At 35.9% G+C, this 19508-nt stretch overlaps 1 protein-coding gene across 1 annotated transcript in view; it reads right to left on the reverse strand.

Annotated features, from left to right (window-relative positions):
* Positions 1 to 1538: 1538 nt before the first annotated feature.
* Ywhae (tyrosine 3-monooxygenase/tryptophan 5-monooxygenase activation protein epsilon) overlaps positions 1539 to 19508 on the reverse strand; it is a 39800-nt gene continuing 21830 nt past the window's right edge. The window contains exons 2-6 of the mRNA XM_005327890.5: positions 16120 to 16319; positions 12911 to 13017; positions 11913 to 12119; positions 7678 to 7814; positions 1539 to 2550 (exon numbers count right to left, since the gene is read on the reverse strand). Coding sequence (XP_005327947.1) covers positions 2498 to 2550; positions 7678 to 7814; positions 11913 to 12119; positions 12911 to 13017; positions 16120 to 16319 — 704 coding nt within the window. The 3' untranslated portion in view covers positions 1539 to 2497. The remainder of the gene's footprint in view (positions 2551 to 7677; positions 7815 to 11912; positions 12120 to 12910; positions 13018 to 16119; positions 16320 to 19508) is intronic.

Genomic DNA, 19508 nt, shown 5'->3' on the forward strand with positions numbered 1-19508 from the left:
AATTTTGATAGGGATCTAAACACCTGCTGGGTATGGTAGATCACACCTGTGGTCCCAGCTACTCAAAAGGCTTGAGTTTGAGTTCTAAACCACCCTGGATAACAGTGAGACCCCACACAAAAATAAAACAAAAAAACCTGTATCTACCTCCTCTTCCATGCATTATTACCTTTATTGGTTTCTTTCTCCTTAACTAAAATTGCCACCTCATAAAAATGCTAGAGGACTCCTCAGTTTTCTGACTACATAAAGGCTAAACAGCCAACTAAATTAATCCTTTCACAAAGCAAACTCACTTAACAAGCCAACCTGACAAGATACGAGTTCATGAGAGACTCTTCTGTTAAAACCAAAAATTAAAATCACTAATTCTGTTTACTTGGTCCCTTTATGTCCATGAATCAGGCATTAGTTTCAGTGTGGAGACAGTCTACAAAACCTGCATGCTATGAATGGTTTAAGAACTTGCAACAGAATTTTATGAATTCCTATTTTGGCCTTCAATGCAACGGTATCTGGCCATCTTGTGTTGGAAACAGAACAAATCAAATTGAAAACCTCCCAGGCTGCTCTAAATGGGTAGCAGAGAATGATTTGTATACAAATGTCTCCAACCATTTGATGAGAAAAGCAATTCATAAAATGATATTTTCTAACTGCTGGCAGATGATTAAGATAAAAACTACTAGAATGTTACCCATCTTTTTAATATCCTAAAACTTAGCTACTAAGAATTGAGCCCTGGAGTATACTTATGTCAATGTGTCATTTTAGGGAAAAAAAGTCAAATGTGGTTAAGAATACATGTACCAAATAAAAAATGTTTTCTAGGACACAGGAAAGCTAGAAATGCACCTTCAGATGCAAATACTTAAGCAGAAACTATTCCAAGGGTATTTACTGCAGTACCTTTCATAATAGCAAGGTTGGAAATAACTTGTCCAAAAGTAAGCTTTAAAAATACAGTTCAGGTGTACATCAATGTTAAAATGAAGAGATCTAACTGCCCAATGTAAAATGACCAATATAATGTAAACACTGATGCATAAACTACCTCTGTAAGAAACTATTTACGAATCTTTCCGGTAAGGGATAACAGAGAAAATGAATTTTTTTTCCACCTGCCTCTGACCTTTTCAGGGAGGAGTATATAGTATATGTCATCCCAACGAGAACTATTTTGGCACATTCAACCTTGTTTGGTTGTACACAACCCAACCTTCCATCATAGAAAATGATCGATAATTACACCTTGTGTTAAATACTCATGTTGTACTTTAATGATCAACATACTGGGTTGCTAACTGGTTTGGAAGACAGGACATGTAATCAATTGACTTAAAAGATTATTTAGTGTTCTTCACAACCAGATTACAGGCAGTATTTCTTTTTCCAAAATATACATCTTTGGGTGACAGATAAATAATTTATGGAAGAAAAAAGGAGAAATTTTTTCACATTCAGGCAAATGTAATACTGTCAATGTGTTTGAACTAGAGATTTTATTTTAGAAGTATAAAGGATGGAGGCGCAGTATATTTGGCATTTTTAATTTAGGTTTGTTTTATTTAAGTTTAATGTTAATTCCATGCTGTGTTTCAGTAAGAACAATACAGATTCTGTATCTGTGGCTCCAGTCAGATATCCAGTAGTACAAATTAGCTTCAAGTTACACATACTGAACAAAAGAGGTTGAGCGAGCGAAGGAGGGTACGGGAGGCAGGGGAAAAGGGAAGGAGAAGAAACAAAGAATTGAACACGCATGCAGGCTTCTCCATACCACCTTCAATGCTAACCTGCTTCAGAGGGAGAGTAAAAAGTAGGCAAGAATGAGCAGCCACGGATTGTTGAACTGTTACCAGCACCACGCTTTTCAGCAACATTTCAGCACAATTTGAAACACTTTTTACAGCAAAACCATAACAACAAACCTCCCCCAAAACAATCTTTTAACCACCTCAAGCTAACACCCAATTAAGTTTAAACATTGGTATAAAATTCAAACAATTAGAAAAAGGAAAAAAAATGATACCACATATGCCTCTAAAGTGTGATCAACCTCTCTCTCAGATGCATCACCTAGAAGTCTAATGGCTTTCAAATATAATTTCCATTTCTAATGGTGATCTTGCCACTTCTGGCACGGAGACAATACAGTAATGCTGAAAAAGCCTCTATGCAGTCCTGTTAGTGTCTTAAAGAACCTAAAAGCTGGGACCAGTAAATCCACAGAAATTCACTCTTGCCTTTAAGAACTTTTGGAAACGGTTTAAAAAAAAAGGAGGGGGGGGGACAACAACCAAAAACAAAAAAGAAAAAAAATCAAAACAAAACAAAAAATACGAGGGGAAAAAAAAACCAGGGCAGGAACCTAAATTCTGAGACCAAATGTAAAAGTCAGATTTGGTGGTTCTCAGTGACAATGGGGAACTTCCAAGGGGTGGGGCAGGGAGGAGTGGGGTGGTCAGAGATGGTTTCTCTTGTTGGCTTTTATGTCTCACTGATTTTCATCTTCCACATCCTGCAGCGCTTCTTTATTCTGCTCTTCACCTGTAAAGAAGACAATATTTCATGAAGCTATAATATTCATAAAGTTGTTGTTCCAAGTCAAAAGACAATATTTGATACCATCGGTATTGAACACAGACAGGCAAAGGACTTCTATCATCCTTGATACCTGAGTGATGTCTAAATTAAGAAGGGCTGCTAATCACGGTCCTGAAATGGTCAATAGTCATAAAAAAGAAATTGATGCACAAATCAATGATTTTATGTTTAAAAGAAGCTCTCAAAAGTACACAGCCAAAGTAATCATAGTCTTAAAATAATTTTCAAGCTTTTATGTATATCTTGGGTCAAAATACTCTTTCTCAATAACCTCACCCCTTTTAAACCAAGAGTATTTTGCTTTTTTGGGGGGGGGGGTGCAAAATCTAATTTACCCAGAAACTCATATCAGAAATGTCTCAAAAACTGAACTGAGTAATAAAATGCTCCAAAGGAGTTCTATGGTGTTTGGTGGGGGATATTCTGTTGTTGTAAATGAACACTTAACAATTTTTCTCTTGGCCAGATACATCAATCTATCATCAGATTCCTCACATCAGAGTGAAACAGCACGCTCAAAGTAAACCAGACCATTGAGGTTATTAAAGAAGGGCATTTGGACCAGTTTTCTCATGCTATTCTCTTCTTTTTGAACATGACAATTAGCCTGAGGAGTTCAACTGCACCATGACATGCAACACAAAGCCAGTCTTATTCACTAGAGGAACATCTTCCTATTAATAAGCATTAAACAAATCAGGCATAATAAAGAAACATGCAGAGGCTTTTGCTTAATAATAATAAAAGGAACAAACAGGTAAAATTACATTCTTTTGTACTTTAAACAAATCACTTATAACTTCTACAGACTTACTAGTTTCAATCAAATTAAATTTTCAAAAAAAATCAATTAACCAGAGGTCAGAGGCAGAACATGTGCTTTTAACACATGCAAGGCCGAGTTTGAACCCCAGTATCACATAAAAATAAATTTAAACACAAACACACACACATACACACTCTAAACATCTGAGTGTGGGGTCAGGTTGGGAGTAGTTAGGATTGAACCCAGGACCCTGCACAAGATAGGCAAGTATTTTATTAAATTACATCCTTTAGTCCTTTTTATTTTATTTATTTTGGGACAGGCTCTCACTAAATTGCCCCAGCTGGCTTTGAACTTTGTGATCCATACCTCAGCTTCCCAAGTAGCTGGGATGTGTGCCACCACACAGAGTTAATATTTTTTAAATCAATCAATAATCATAAAATGTTCAGATCACAACCTACTCATTCATAATGCTCATTATTTAATTAGAATGGACAAATTAATACTGGATGTCTATAAATATGAAGTATTTATACTGAGAACATCTCAATCTTTTTAAAGACCTCTGTGATAAGCAATAAGTGCTATTACAGTATTATGAGTTAAGTAATGGTAGTTTTCAGATCTCCTGTGAAAAAAACATCTGGATTGATAATGTGGCTCTCAAGTTACCTCAAGAACATCAAAACTTTTTGACTTGTAATACAGAAAAAAATATGCAAAGAAAAAAAAAAAAAGAACTCAAAAGACACCCAGCTGTTCCCCCAAAGATTCATTCTACAAATTGTTCCTGTGTTCAAAATTCAGGAAACATCATGGGAGCATTCACATTCACTCTCATTTCTAACAGGAATATACTGCCAATATAAGTTAACCCTAGGACACACTCTAATTACTCATAAGCAATCATTAGATTTGCCAAAAGTTCCAAATAACTTTGGCAGAAAAGTCCTACACATATATAAATCACATCATCGTCTAAGTCACACCCAACCAGACATAGGCAGGGGTAGCAGGCCGATGACGTCTTAGAAAGTTTAGCACCTTGAAATGTAGAACAGGCAGTTTGTAAGCAACAAGATGATAAATATGCAGGCATGATTAGTGAAGAACCCAAACTGAAAGCAAAATTCACTGTGCCATGATAATGACTTACAAAGTAGAGTTTTTAGGAAAGGAAGAGTTGGATTTTCCTTTAGGAATCTATATTGCAAGGAGAGAGGGAGGGAGACAATCATATGAAAGCAACATTACAAGAAAAATAAACCAAGAGAGCAGGACAAAGGAAAACATCAATGATACAAGGGGAGTCAGATTTTGATCTTTCACTTTGTATTATACTGCCCTCTAAGAAATAATCTGTCTAAATCTTTCCTTTTACTTCTAAGAAAATAATATCCTTTTATAAAGTACACAGAAAAGTGACAGATATTTCTGTGCCTATTCCTTCTAGATTTTGGAGGAACAGATAGCACACACATATTCTTTTGTATGAAACAGTCCTCTTAGAGAAAAGGACTGAAATCACCCCGAGAGGAAAGGGCAGTGATCCCTTTAAAGAACTATGTTCCAAAACACTGGGACAGACATTAATATACACTGTAGTAACAAGACATAAAAGCATGAAAGTAAACTGCATACATTTCTTCCTTTAGAAACAATCCTTCATGATTCAAATCCTTCATGACACTACCTTGCACAGCCAGAAATAAAGGAGAAAACCACCTACATAATACTTATAAGCTAAATGCAAGTAACATTCTGGAAAATCACAAATTTCATGATAGTAATTCTATATTTAGCATGGAATCTATTACAAATCACCTAAGAGAACATACAGTACTATACTTTTTTTTAAAGCAAAAGTGGTAAAAAATTTTCTAATGCCCTTAATAATTTAAGCTTACTACAATATTAACGATCTTTTTTCATTATTAATATTATCATACTCCTTAACTATAAGCATTTTTAAATAAAAAAAATTTAACAACTAATGAAAATACTGCATTTACTAAATTTGATCAACTGTTCAAATTATAGACTGAATAAGGAACTGAAACAACTGAATTTCTCCAGATTAAAAATAACTTTCATTCTCTGATTTCTGATCATCATATGAGCTCCTTCCCCTCTGCCATACTCTTCTGCCATGATGTTCAGCCTCACCTTGAGCCCAGTGTGCTTTCTATGGATTGAGACGTCTGAAACCATAAGCCCCCAAATAAAACTCTCCCTCCTCTATAGTTGTTCTGGTTTCGTCTCAGAGGAAAAAAAGCTAACTAAAACAGAAGTTGGTACCAGCAGTGGGGATTACTGTTGACAAACCTGACCACGTGGGTTCACAACTTCTGGAACTTTTTGGAATTGGTTGGAGAAATTTTGAAATGTGTAGCGGTGTAAGTTGGCCAATTCCAGTGGGAGCTCACAAGACCAGAATGCCAACAGGAATATGGACAGTGAAAACAGGGCTCGAGGGGGTTTAGAGGAAGGGGAGAACACTAAAACTAACTTTCAGGATTAAAGAAAAACCTATGCTAAAATGTCACAAGAAATCTTTGTACAAAGAATCTTTCCTATCATGAAAATAGTTTAAAGAAGATATTCTAATTTTAAGATGGTCCACTTCATAAAACCATACTCAATAACCCAAATATGACAGTTAATGTTCTGTATAAAAATGGAATGATGACATATAGTCTACTTTGACTAATCAACTCTTAATTATCTGTGAGAATGAGCTATAGGTGTATTAGAGAATATAAATTTAATTTATATTTAATTGGAAAATCTAGCAACTTAGTTACTGTAAGGTCTGGCATCAAGTGTCTTTAAAAAGGCATTTCAACCCAGGTCACTTCTGTTACTTTCAGCCTTAAAAACATGTCCCGAGATTGGAGGAGTAGAGTTTACTTAAAGGAAAGCAGCAATTGTTCCTGCTTACCAAACTCTCCACATGCTTTCCTTTTCATTTTGCTTTCCCTTTTATTCCCTCAAAGAGGCACAGAAATACTAATTCACCGAGCTTCGGGCAACTGGCCATTCTTTCTACTGGCCATTCTTTCTAACAGTTATTGTCAAAAAACCATAGAATTTTAAAGCTAGATGGAAGCTGAAGTCATTGTAGTTTAGATATGGGAAACTAGTTTTGTGTTCCAAAGAACTAATAGTGGTTTTCTGAAGTTTTGTTTGGAAAAGCACCCTTGGCTTCCTCTGAATTTGTTCTAGTCAGTTACATTTCAAATCTTATTAATTCAGACCTAGTCAAACACATGAAAACTTCATAAACATAGGAGCGTTAGAATTTAGAAACTAAATCACCTCATTCTCATGTTAGTACCATAACCTAAGTCAGAAATTTAATTCAATCTTTGCAGAGTAAACAAACTGACAACACACCCCCATACATAAGTATATTTCAGACATCACAGCATGTGGGTTTGGCCAACTGACGATATAGCCATCCTCAAGCAACATAACATATACTTCAATTTGGATACTTTAGAAACTGCAGCTAAAACTGTCAACACACTTTCTGTTCTAACCCTTTACCACCATCACCAGCAACCATACAACTATCTCATAATGGTCATATCACACTGTCCTTTCTCCAGCCCACCTTCAATAGGGGGAAAGGGTTGTAACACAATGGTAGAGCATGAGTTTCAATTGCCAGCAAAATAAACATTACAAATTTGGATCTCCACATTTAAAGTAAAGATTTGTACACATTCCCTCAATCCCAATTAAATTTTATAAAACACTCTTAGTAACTGTGTGGAACTAAAAAACCTTTCCAAGTAAAACTCCATCAGACCCCTTAAATTAATACCCAAGGACAAAACATTTCATTTCTCTACAGACTTCAGGAGGAAAATAAGTCCCTTTTTAGATGAAAGATTTCCAAACAAAGGTACATCAAAAATAGCTACCAATACCATCTAGTTAGAAATACAATTAACTTCTACCTCCCCAAACTGAATCTAAGATGAAATTGTCTGCTCTCCCATCCCTCTTTCCCTCAGCCTTCAAAGAACTGTGAAAGACGTAAACTAAGTTTAACAAAACATTTTTAATTAGAAGCAAAACTTTAAAATCTTTAAATATTAACATAAGATCCCCCTATTCTAAATATGTCTTTTATCTCTATGCTTTTCTTTGGTACCATTTCCTATGAAGGCAGTAATTGATATTTGGTAGCAGACAGGCTCTGTTGTATTTTAATGTTAAAAAAAAAAGAAATTTTAAAAATGAGTAAAATGATCCAGCAACTCAATACAATTAACTACAGAAAGTTTACTTACCATCACCCTGCATGTCTGAAGTCCATAGTGTCAGGTTATCACGTAACAATTGCATGATAAGTGTAGAGTCCTTATAGCTTTCTTCACTCAGTGTATCCAGTTCTGCAATTGCATCATCAAAAGCTGCTTTTGCCAACCTAAAATTAAACAAATGTATTACAAAAATTAACAGTGCAAAAATAATGAGATATCAATCTTACCCTTCCAGTTGAATAATGGTAACAATGATTTTTTTAAAAGAATTATTTGGGGGGCTAGGGTTGTGGCCCAGCAGTAGAGCTCTCGCCTAGCATGCGCGAGGTCATGGGTTTGATCCTCAGCACCACCTAAATAAAGAGGTGGAGTTCTGATACATACTATAACACGAATGGATGTTGAAAACATTATTTTAAAAAAGAAGAATTAATTTGGAATAAATATATTTTGAGCACTACTTTTTACTATGCTTTCTGCAAGCATCTTACCACTGGCTACAATATACAGACCTAATTCTATATAGGCTAACAACATGTACAAATTCCAAGGGAAACCACCATCAAAATATATGCAAAATAATAAAAGCATTTTTGCAAGTTCTAGTTAATGGTTCAATTACTTAAGTTTTATAGCAACAGAAAGTCTCAAGACAATACCCAGGAACTTTGTAGTAAAACTGTACACCAGCATAAAGGAAACTTTAGGCTTAATGTTTTCACACACACACACAAATCACACAAATCACTTCTAAAAGTTAAATTTAATTGCTCTCTCCATTCTTTATTCTTTAAATCACTTCCATTGAAAAGAGAAAAAAAAGGATTTTTACTGCTATAATATTTATTATGAAAACTTTTATAAAATAAATAAATAGGAAGCTGAGGGTAGAAGCGTATGCCTATAATTCTACTAACTCCAGAGGGTAACGCAGCAGATCACAAAGTTCAAGACCAGCCTCAGCAACTTAGGGGAACTGTTCTCAAAAAATAAAAAGGACTGAGGAATGTAGCTCAGTGGTAGAGTACCAATGGATTCAATCACCAATATCACACAAAAAAAGTGAGGAAGCCAGGCAGGATGACACATGCCTATCATTCCAGTGACTGGAGAGACTGGGGCAGTAAGATCACAAGTTTTAGACCAGCCTCAGTAATTTATTGAGGCCTTAAGCAATTTAATGAGACCCTGTCTAATTAGGACTGAGTCCTTAGGACCGAGGGGTAAGCTCAGTGGTACAATGCCCCTGGGTTCAAGAACAAAAAAGTGGGAGAGGCTATGGTAGAATAACTACCATGTATGAGGTTGTGTGTGTTCTCCAGCACCACCACCAATAATAAAATTTCCTATGACATATAATCAAAAAGACTTTACAATTTGTAATATAACAAAACTATTCTTGGGCTGGGGATGTGGCTCAACTGTAGCGCGCTCGCCTGGTATGCGTGCGGCCCAGGTTCGATCCTCAGCACCACATACAAATAAAGATGTGTCCGCTGAAAACTAAAAAAAAAGAAATATTAAAAAAATTCTCTCTCGGGCTGGGGATGTGGCTCAAGCGGTAGCGCGCTCGCCTGGCATGCGTGCAGCCCGGGTTCGATCCTCAGCACCACATACCAACAAAAGATGTTGTGTCCTCTGAGAACTAAAAAATAAATGTTGGAAATTCTCTCTCTCCTCTCACTCTCAAAAAAAAAAAAATTCTCTCAATAAATAAATAAAACCTTAAAAAAACTTTCTTAAAATGCATGCAAAGAAGCTAACAAAAATAAGCTATAAACAATAGAACTGAGCCCAGAAGAAAACTGTCATATACATAACTGTCAGTTAACTTCAAAAATCATTCAACAACAAAACGCAACTTCAACAAAATGTTATTAAGAAAACTAGATATTCACATGCATGACAATGAACTCTTGCATTATTACAAAAATTTTTAAATTAACTAAAAAAAAAAAAAAAGATCAAAGGGCTGGGGATGTACAAGAGTACTTGCCTGGCACACATTAAAGCCCTGAGTTGGACCACCAGCAGTAGCACAAGTATGTATATACAAACACACACACCCCACAAAGACCTAGAAACTTACAATCTAAAACTATGAAATGCTGGAAGAGTAAAAAGGAAAACAGGATAAAAACATTCATGGCACTGGATCTGAACATGGCTTTTTTTTTTTTTTGGGTGGGCAGGGGTGCGGAGAGTACTGGGAATTAAACACCAGGGCACTTAACCACAGCCCCAGAAGTTTTCATTTTGAGAAAAGGTCTTGCTAAGGTACTGAGGATTAGCTTAGAACTTTGCATTCCTCCTGGCTCAGCCTCAATAGTCACTGGGATTACAGACATGCGCCACCATACTTGGTGGATTTTTTTTTTTTTTTTTAGTGCTGTGGATTGAACCCAGGGCCTTGTGCATGCAAGGCAAGCACTTTACCAACTGAGCTGTATCACCAGCCCTGGATTTTATTTTCTTACATGAGAAAGCATGGGAAATTTTTCAAAAATTGATAAATTTGATTTCATCAGATTAAAAACATTTAAACGTCAAAAAGTAGTATCAAGCTGGGCATAGTGGTACAAAAGTATAATTCTACCTACATAAGAGACTAAAGCAGAGAGATTCTTTTTTTAGTTGTAGATGGACACAATATCTTTATTTTATTTATTTTTATGTGGTGCTTAGGATCAAACCTAGTGCCTCACATATGCAAGGCAAGTGTTCTACCACTCAACTACAACCCCAGCCCAAAGCAGAGGGATTCTTAAGTTGAAGCCAGCATGGACACCTTAGGGAGACCCTGTCTCAACAAATAAAAAAATTTAAAAAGCCAGGGTATAGTTCAACAATAGATAGAGCACCTTAGGTCCAAAATTCATAGTACCAAAACAATAAAAGTAAAATAAAAAAACAGCAGGTGTTAGTAAAAACATGGAGAAAATAGAACTCTCAAATTTTGCTGATGGGAATGAAAAATGATTCACTTTCTGTAGAAGAGGTCGGACTCCTCAAAAAGTTGAAGCAGAATTACCATGCCCATCAATTCTACTTCTAGGGAGGATTAAAAACAGGAATTCAAACAGATACTTGTTATGCTAATGATGACAGCATTATTTAAAAAGACAAAAAACAAAACACAACTAGTCATCAAAAGATAAACTAAATGTGTTATAAATGGAAAATTCAGCCTCAAAAAGGACTTCAGGGGTACCCTTCAAACCCCTGAAGTCCTTTGTAGCTCAGTGGTAAAGCACCTGCCCAGCATGCCCAAAGCCCTGGCTTCAAAAAAACAGAGGACTTTAGTAGAGATACATGCTATAATGTGAATAAATCTTAAAAATATGCTTATAAAATAAGCCATACAGAAAAAAACAAATATGATTCCAAGTATTGGAGGTACCTAGAACAGGCAAATTCAGAAGCAGAAAATAAAATAGATAGGTGTGTAGTATACACCTATTATCTCTGCCCCTCAGGAGGCTGAAACAGGAGGATAACCAAGTTCAAGGCAAGCCTGGGCAATTGGAACTGGGTTAGAAGAGAAACTGGAGCAGAGTGCTGATGAAAAGTCTTGAAACAGAAAGTCAGTTACACAACACTGTGGCTATACTTAATGTCACTGAACTGTACACTTAAAAATGGTTACAAATTATAAAAACTCATGTGATGTGTACTTAACCACAGTTTTTGAAGTCTGTATCTATAATAATCAAAAACACTAAAATTTATATCTACAATATCAAAAACTAGGAACAACCTAAAGTAAAAACAAGAGAATAGCTTACATTAATGACACTGAAATTGTTTTCATTAAGACAAAAAATACTAGTAAAATATTCAACTAATAAGAGAATAATAATTCCTTCCCAGAGGTGCTGGGAATCAAACTCCAGGCCTTATGTCTGCTAGACAAGTGCCCTACATCCCCAATCCCAGAAAATAACTAATTAAAAGCATGCCCATAAAGACTAAAAGGTGACATACAAAAATTAATTTTATTATGGTAATTCCTCATTCCTTTCCCACACACATTATGTTAAAATCTTTTGAATCTACAATTCAGATCTACAGAGCTGAAACAATCAACACAATGATTATTAACTGCTATGTGTCTGTCTGTTACCCCAACAGTTTCAGCAAGAACCAAAAGAATTCATGTGACTAAGACTACAAAGATGGTTCCAATGAACAAAATAAGTATCTATCTCTTCCTCCAGAACCTTTTCACTTCACATTGAGAGCTTCTGTTCTCCATGACTTACCTGCAGGCACGGTCAGGGGAATTAAGAATTTCATAGTAGAATACAGAAAAGTTGAGAGCAAGACCTAAACGAATGGGGTGCGTTGGTGGAAGTTCTGTCATTGCAATATCACTAGCAGCTTTATAAGCCACTAGGCTATTCTCTGCAGCCTCCTTCCTGTCATTTCCTGTGGCAAACTCAGCCAGATACCTGTGGTAGTCCCCTTTCCTACAACAAAACAAAACCAAAATTAGGAATGCATTTGAAATAGAAAAACTTTAAAATTTTTATAATATATAAAATAAAATATATAGCCCAATTTAAAAAAAAAAGCATTTAAAAACCCAGGAATGAGGAACTAGAGATCTATCTCCTTGATCATGAAATAAATGCTTCTTTTTTCCCCCCATGTGGTACTGGGTTTGCACTAAGACCTTGAGCATGTGCTCTACTATTGATATCCCCAGCCCTCAAAAAAATGTTTCTATATAATGGTTAAAACTGCACCGTGGGCTGGGCGTGGTGGACCCTACATATAATCCCAGCTACTCAGGAGGCTGAAGCAGAAGGATAGCAGGTTTGGAGCCAGTCTAAGCAATTTAGTAAGACTCCGTCTTAAAATAAAGGGCTGGGGATATAGCTCAGTGCTAGAGCACTTGACTTGCATGTGAGACACGCCCCCACACACATTTGATTCCAGGGGTGTGGGGGGGTATGGATGGATAGAGTGAAGTGTAAGCTACAGATGGGAGAAGAATCCCAAGGCAAAAGAAGGTAAATAAAGCAAAAGCCAATATATTTTTTATAATAGACTGATCATCTTAAAATCAATTCTCTAATAGCAGTGAAACCTGCAAATGAATATCAAGCTATTTAAGTTTTAAGAATCACTCCTCCCATATAACCTTCTAACATTAAATAATTTATTAAAACAAAAGCTGAAGACCTATGTAGAAAAAATGTCATGATTCTAAGGCCAACTTTTAATCTTACATTTTCCCTTCTAGTATGGAACCTACATTTTATAATAGAAAACCTTGGACTCGCCAGTGTTAGCTGCTGGAATGAGGTGTTTGTCCAGTACATCCAGAATGTCACAACAGATTAACTTTAGCTCGGTCTCAACCTGGAAGGGTAGGGGGGGAAAAAAAAGATTAAGTCTAGAAATTCCTATAAAGTATTACACATTTGACCACCTACCTCTGGCTTTAAGAAAGAAAATCTAGGCCGGGCATGGTGGCATATGCCTATAATCCCAGCGCCTCAGCAGACTGAGGCAGGAGGATCACAAGTTCAAAGCCAGCCTCAGCAAAAGCAAGATGCTAAGCAACTCAGTTGAGACCCTGTCTCTACATAAAATACAAAAAAATAGGGCTGGGGATGTGGTCAATGGTTGAGTGTCCCTGAGTTCAATGCCCAGTACCAAAAAAAAAAAAAAAAAAAAAAAAAAGGAAGGAAAGTCTAGTATAAAACAGAACACACCCCTCTCTTAAACCTCCTCCTTTCTTGACCCAAAATTACAGAAAGACTGTCTCCAGATTATTACTGTAATAATTATTACTGTAACTTTTCCTCTCTGAATGCTGTTCCTTAAGGGTGTACTTACACACGCCACACCTCTCAGTTCAGCAACAGAATTGCGAGTAATAAAGAATTGCCAGTAATAATGTAACACCGGTTGCTTTTAAATGCTGGGCATTTAAGTGAACTACCAACTATTACCTCCATTTACAGAGGAAAAAGAGAAGTTAAGGTTCCTTACTTATCCTAAAGTCCAACAACAAAAACTCAAGTGGGCTGCAATTTGCCTCGTCCATCAAAACCTGGATTTAATTCCCCTAATATATGAACCCAGACAGGGTACAAAGGAAAAAAAAAAAAATCAACAGTTCATCTTCAATACTCACATTCCTAACTATATTCCAAGAACCAATCACTTTAGTGGAAGTGATTCACAAACAGTTATGGCACCAAAAATCTGCAGGCCAAAGTAAATACTGCCACTCATTTCTTATCAATTTATAATGCCAAAAATACACAGTACCCCCCAAACATACATGATCATCTTGTCATTAATTTCCTATTAATTCTCAGTAATACTGTTAAATCTTCCTAGTTTGATCTCCTTTGCATTAATAAAGGATTCTTCCTCTTTCTCTTCTCCTAGTCTTGACCTTAACTTAAGTAAAACTAGCTGTCTTCTGAATAAAGAACCTGCCTGATAATTTTCAAGTAGAGAATGCCCTAGGAGTATGAAGATTTCTAAGTTCTCTTAAATCCTCACCTATTGGATATGACTGCTTTTATTACTCCAAAGCAAATCTCCAGGCCCTTTCCCACATTCATGAAATATATATAACCTACTTCTCCAATAACTGATACTGCACCAAGGTATTATCTTCCATGTTCCATTCAGCACAGCCTTTTTTTTTTTCCCCTGCTTGTGGTAATGGGGAATGAATCCAGGGATGCTCTACCACTGAGCTACAGCCTCAGCCCTTTTTGAGATACTATCTAAGTGACTGAGGTTGGCCTTGCATTCCTCCTACTTCAACCTCTAGGAATAACTGGAATTAAAGGCATACACCACCAAGCCCAGAATAAACAATTCATTGATCTCTATCTATGACCTTAACCTCAACTGTGTTGCTGTATCCTAAATTCTAATATTCCAACTCTTAGCCTATAACTTCTTCTTTTGCTTTTTTTAACTCATTATTCCTATTTAGAGAGTGGGCAAACCTCTAGTCTATTGATTTCATATTCTCAAGTTATCAGTTATTGTGCTCAATTCATGCTTCCCTTCACTCATTAGACAAAATCCCACAACTAGCTCATAGTATTTTTCTTCAACATCTTTTCTCATTTCCTCAGCCCTCTGGTTCAAACTTGTCTACTGCCAACCCATATTATTTGTTTCACCATATTTGAGGGTGGGGGTAATGCCAATCCTAGCTCACTACATTCTATGTTACCTCAATATGTTATTTAACACTTAGAACCTGTTTTTGCCATCTATACATTGAGATAATATCTACCTTTTCAGGGTTTTTTATTTATTTTGGTGACAGTGAACCTAGGAACCTAAAGCATACTAGGCAAATTTCTACCACTGATACATTCCAAGCCCCATCTTTATATGCATGTATAAACAAACATCATCTAAAATAACCTCATGAAACAATTCTTAATCCAAAACCCTCTGATAATTTCTACTGTTTAAAAAAACAATAACTAGGGGCTGGGGTTGTGGCTCAGTGGTAGAGCACTCGCCTTGCCAGACGCTAGGTCCTGGGTTCAATTCTCAGCACCTTAAAAAAATAAAGGTATTGTGTCCAATTGCCACTAAAAAATAAATATTTTTAAAAAATGACTAGAATAAGACTCCATATGGAGAGTGACAGTATGTTTCAAATTGTGTGGCACACAAGAGACATACAAAATTGCCCCTAAATGTTGTCAATGATGTTTTAATACTTATTATTATTTTTTTAATTATTTATTTTTAAATATTTATTTATTTATTAGTTTTTCGGTGGACACAATATCTTTGTTTGTATGTGGTGCTGAGGATCGAACCAGGGCCGCACACATGGCAGGCGAGCGCGCTACCGCTTGAGCCACATCCCCAGCCCTTAATACTTATTATAATAAAAGCAATAATTAAATTTGTTCTCTAGTTGTGCTCTGATCAAAACTATACACAGCCAGACCAGGGCACATGCTTGTAGTCCTGAAATACTCTGTAGCTGTAATTTCTAATTCAGGTGGATAAAAAGATGAACATTCAATGTGTGCTACAGGATGACCTAAAATATTCAATGTCTAAGGCCAAATTACTTACAGCCATAAGCCTGAGACTTAAGCCACTTAAAAAAAAAAAAAAAAAACAAGCCTCCTTTCTCTTGGAGAATTTTTTTTTTAAAACTATAAACACAAACATAAAAGGCAAAAGTCAGGACACATTTAATCCCACACACTTACCAGAGGGCCTGGGTCCTCCTGATCATGGACTGGAACCTCTAAAACTATGAGCCAAAATAACCTTTTTATAATTTAATTACCTAAAATATTTTGTTACAGTAAAAGAAGCTGACTAATTCAAGTAAGACTAAGAATGCAACAAAATTCTACAAATTAATCTTATGCAACAAAATTCTACAAATTAACCCAACTTCTACATGTAAGAAATAACAATCATTTTCCTTGAAAAATGCAACCATCTCACCATTTGCCGATATTCCCGAATCATTTTTAGTTTGTCTTCTCCTCCCTTGTTTTCTTCTTTCTGTTCAATGCTGCTGATTATTCTCCAAGAAGCTCTTCTAGCTCCAATCACATTTTTATATGCAACAGATAGGAGGTTTCTTTCTTCAACTGTCAGCTCCACATCCATCCCTGCTACTTTCTTCATTGATTCCACCATTTCTAAATGGGAGAAAAAATAAAAATCAGTCCATACAAACTTAAAAATCTTTGTTAACAGCCCTTTCACAGTGCCCACTCCCTTCGCCAAGTTAACAGAAAGCAAGAGCTAAAATATTTAAGAAAAATAGGGGCTATGTGTATAGATCAACAGAAGAGCACATGGACCCTGTGGATCAATCAACAGCACCTCCTTGATGTTAACAAAAAAAGAAATTTTAACCAAAATAACCTCATAATCATAAAAACTAATGGGACACTAGGACCAGGAAAAGGCCACCTATAATCTTATCTACTGAGATTGACTGAAGTCAATCTCAGTCAAGCTCAAAGTAAGCCTTGGCAACTTAGCAAGATCCTGTCTCCATAAATAAATAAATACATAAATAATAATAATGATGATGATAAAATAATAACATACTGGGGATGTAGCTTAGTGGCAGAGCACACCTGGGTTCAATGCTTAGTGCTGTGGAAATAATAAAAAATTAGAAGAGGGCTGGGGATGTGGCTCAAGCAGTAGCGCGCTCGCCTGGCATGTGCAGGGCACTGGGTTTGATCCTCAGCACCACATAAAAATAAAGATGTTGGGTCCACCAAAAACTAAAAAATAAAGAATATTAAAAAATTCTCTCTCTCTAAAGAAAAAAATAGAAGAGCCAACAAGAGAATATAGAGCGTAAGTTATATGTAATCAGGAAAACTTCATGCGATGTCTAGTATGATTTATATTATGATTTGGAGGCATCTCAGATTAAATAAGAACACACCTATCCATTCTCCAAAGTAATCAGGCTGGCAGTTTGAGAAAAAGATTAAAAATTTACAGGCTCTAGCCAAGCATAGTGGCACACATCTGAAATCCCAACAACAGAAGGATCACCAAAGTTCGAGGTCCCAAGCAAATTAGCAAGACTCTGTCTCAAAAATAAACGGGGTAGGGTTGTGGCTCAAGGTAGAACACTTGCCTAGCATGCGTGAGGCATTGGGTTTGATCCTCAGCACCATATAAATATAAGATAAAGGTACTGTGTCCACCTTTATAAATAAAAAAATAAATATTAAAATATATAAAATAAATAAAGAGATCTGGGGATGTAGCTTGTAGGTAAAGTGCCTCTGAACTCAATTCCCAATACCCCATTAAAAAAAAAAAAAAAAAGTTTACATGTTCTAAAACATGTTGCCTTACAAGTAACTACAAATTGAACTGTATTTCAAAAAAACCTACCAAAATCTCAAGAGGAAGGGGGGATTCATTCAAACAACAAAAGTATACTGAGCACATGAGTCACAAGTACAAACCTGTGATTGGGGTGGGGGTAGGGGATTTAAGTCAGGAGTACTTTACCACTGAACTATAATCCAATTCTTTTTTTCTTCCTTTTCTTTTAAGATATGGTCTCACTAAGTCACTTAGAGCCTCACTAAATTGCTGAGGCTGGCCTCAAATTTGCAACCCTCCTTCCTCAGCCTCCTGAGTCACTGGGATTACAGTCATGGGTCATGGTATCCTGCAAACTTTTGATGTTTCTAATCCTCCTTTTAGAAAAGCATAATCTACCTAAGAATTCATTCACTGGTAAATCGCTAATGGTTACTATCTGTTACCACTAGGTGGCAAGCAAAGAAAAGGGCCCAAATAATCTTTGGAATATCCCAATACATAAAAAATACTACGAGAAAACAAAGAACCAAAAACAGCTCAATAATACCAAACAAATGTATTAACAACAAAAATGATGCTTTTAGAAAAGACTTAATGCCATCATTATCAAGTGGCTCTCCAGGTTTACAGATTCAGAATTTTTGGTGATGAGACATAAAAATCTGTTTTTTTTTAAAACAAGCATATATTAATTCCTTAAGCATAAGCATACCTTAACAAATAGGTAAAATGACAGCACCTTCACTGTTTAACAGTATAGTACAAATAAGGAAGTCTTCCAAATGTGCAACCCCAGGAAAATGCCTCAAAAACTATCCCTTCAGACGGGCACAGTGGTGTATAAATTGTACTCCCAGTTGCTGGGGAGACTGAAACAGGAGGATTTTTAAGTTCAAAGCAGACTCTGAAACTCAGCAACTCAGTGACACTGTCTCTAGATAAAATTTAAAAAGGGCTGGGGATGTGGCTCAGTAGTTAAGTGATCCTGGTTGAATCCCTGGTACACCCCCCAAAAAATCATTCCTTCAGAATACCAGAAAATAGAAGTATTAAGATGCAATAAAGCTCTTTAGAATACAGTTCAGCAGTTTGGTTTTTTTTTTTAATAACCATTATGTGACCAAGCAATCACAGTTCTAGGTATTATCCAAAAGAAATGAAAACATTATCTTCATAAAGACATCTGCATTATGTCAATAGCAACCTGATTCTTCTAACAACAAAAATGTGAAAATAACTCAATGTGCATCAAGAAGTGAAATGAATAAACTGTGGTACACACCTATATTACAGATTATTTAAAACTGAAAGATAAAGTAAATATCAAAAACACTTTTAAGTGAAAAAAGACATTGTATGATTCCATTTGTATCAAATTACTTAGTTAATTTATATTTGGTACTGGTAATTTAATCCAGGAGTGCTTTACCACTGACCTACAACCCCAGTCCTTTTTATTTTTTGAGACAGGGCCTCACTAAACTGCTGAAGTTAGAACTTGCAATCCTGCCTCAGCCACCCAAATTGTTGGGATTACAGGTGTGTGCCCAGCACAAAGACTAAATTTGGAGACAATGGAGTTCAGTTCCATTCTAGCTTATTTTCAAAAACCAACAAATCAAACATACCTGAGAAAACCAGAAATTCAATTTTCCAAATTGGTACAAAGTATTAATAAAATAAAGTAACCTAGATATACCAGAGAGTATCATTATTTATTCTTTTTTATTGCAAGGTTATGCATTATGTATGAAAAAAACTAAACACAACTATCTAATGTTATAAAGTTTTACCAGTGATTTCTGAATACTATTCCAAATGATTAATCTAAATCTATTTTTCCTTTTGCTGTGCATTACAAAATTTCAACATTTTCGGGGGGGGGGGTGGTGTTAAGGACAGAACTCAGGGCCTTGTACGAACTGAGCAAGCCATAAAGCACTAAGCTACAGCCCTATACCCAACAATGAACATTTAGTATTTTATAATACAAGGGGAAATGTATTTAAAACAGTAATAAATCT

Source organism: Ictidomys tridecemlineatus, chromosome 3 (genome assembly GCF_052094955.1).
Source record: "Ictidomys tridecemlineatus isolate mIctTri1 chromosome 3, mIctTri1.hap1, whole genome shotgun sequence".
Classification (NCBI taxonomy): Eukaryota; Metazoa; Chordata; class Mammalia; order Rodentia; family Sciuridae; genus Ictidomys; species Ictidomys tridecemlineatus.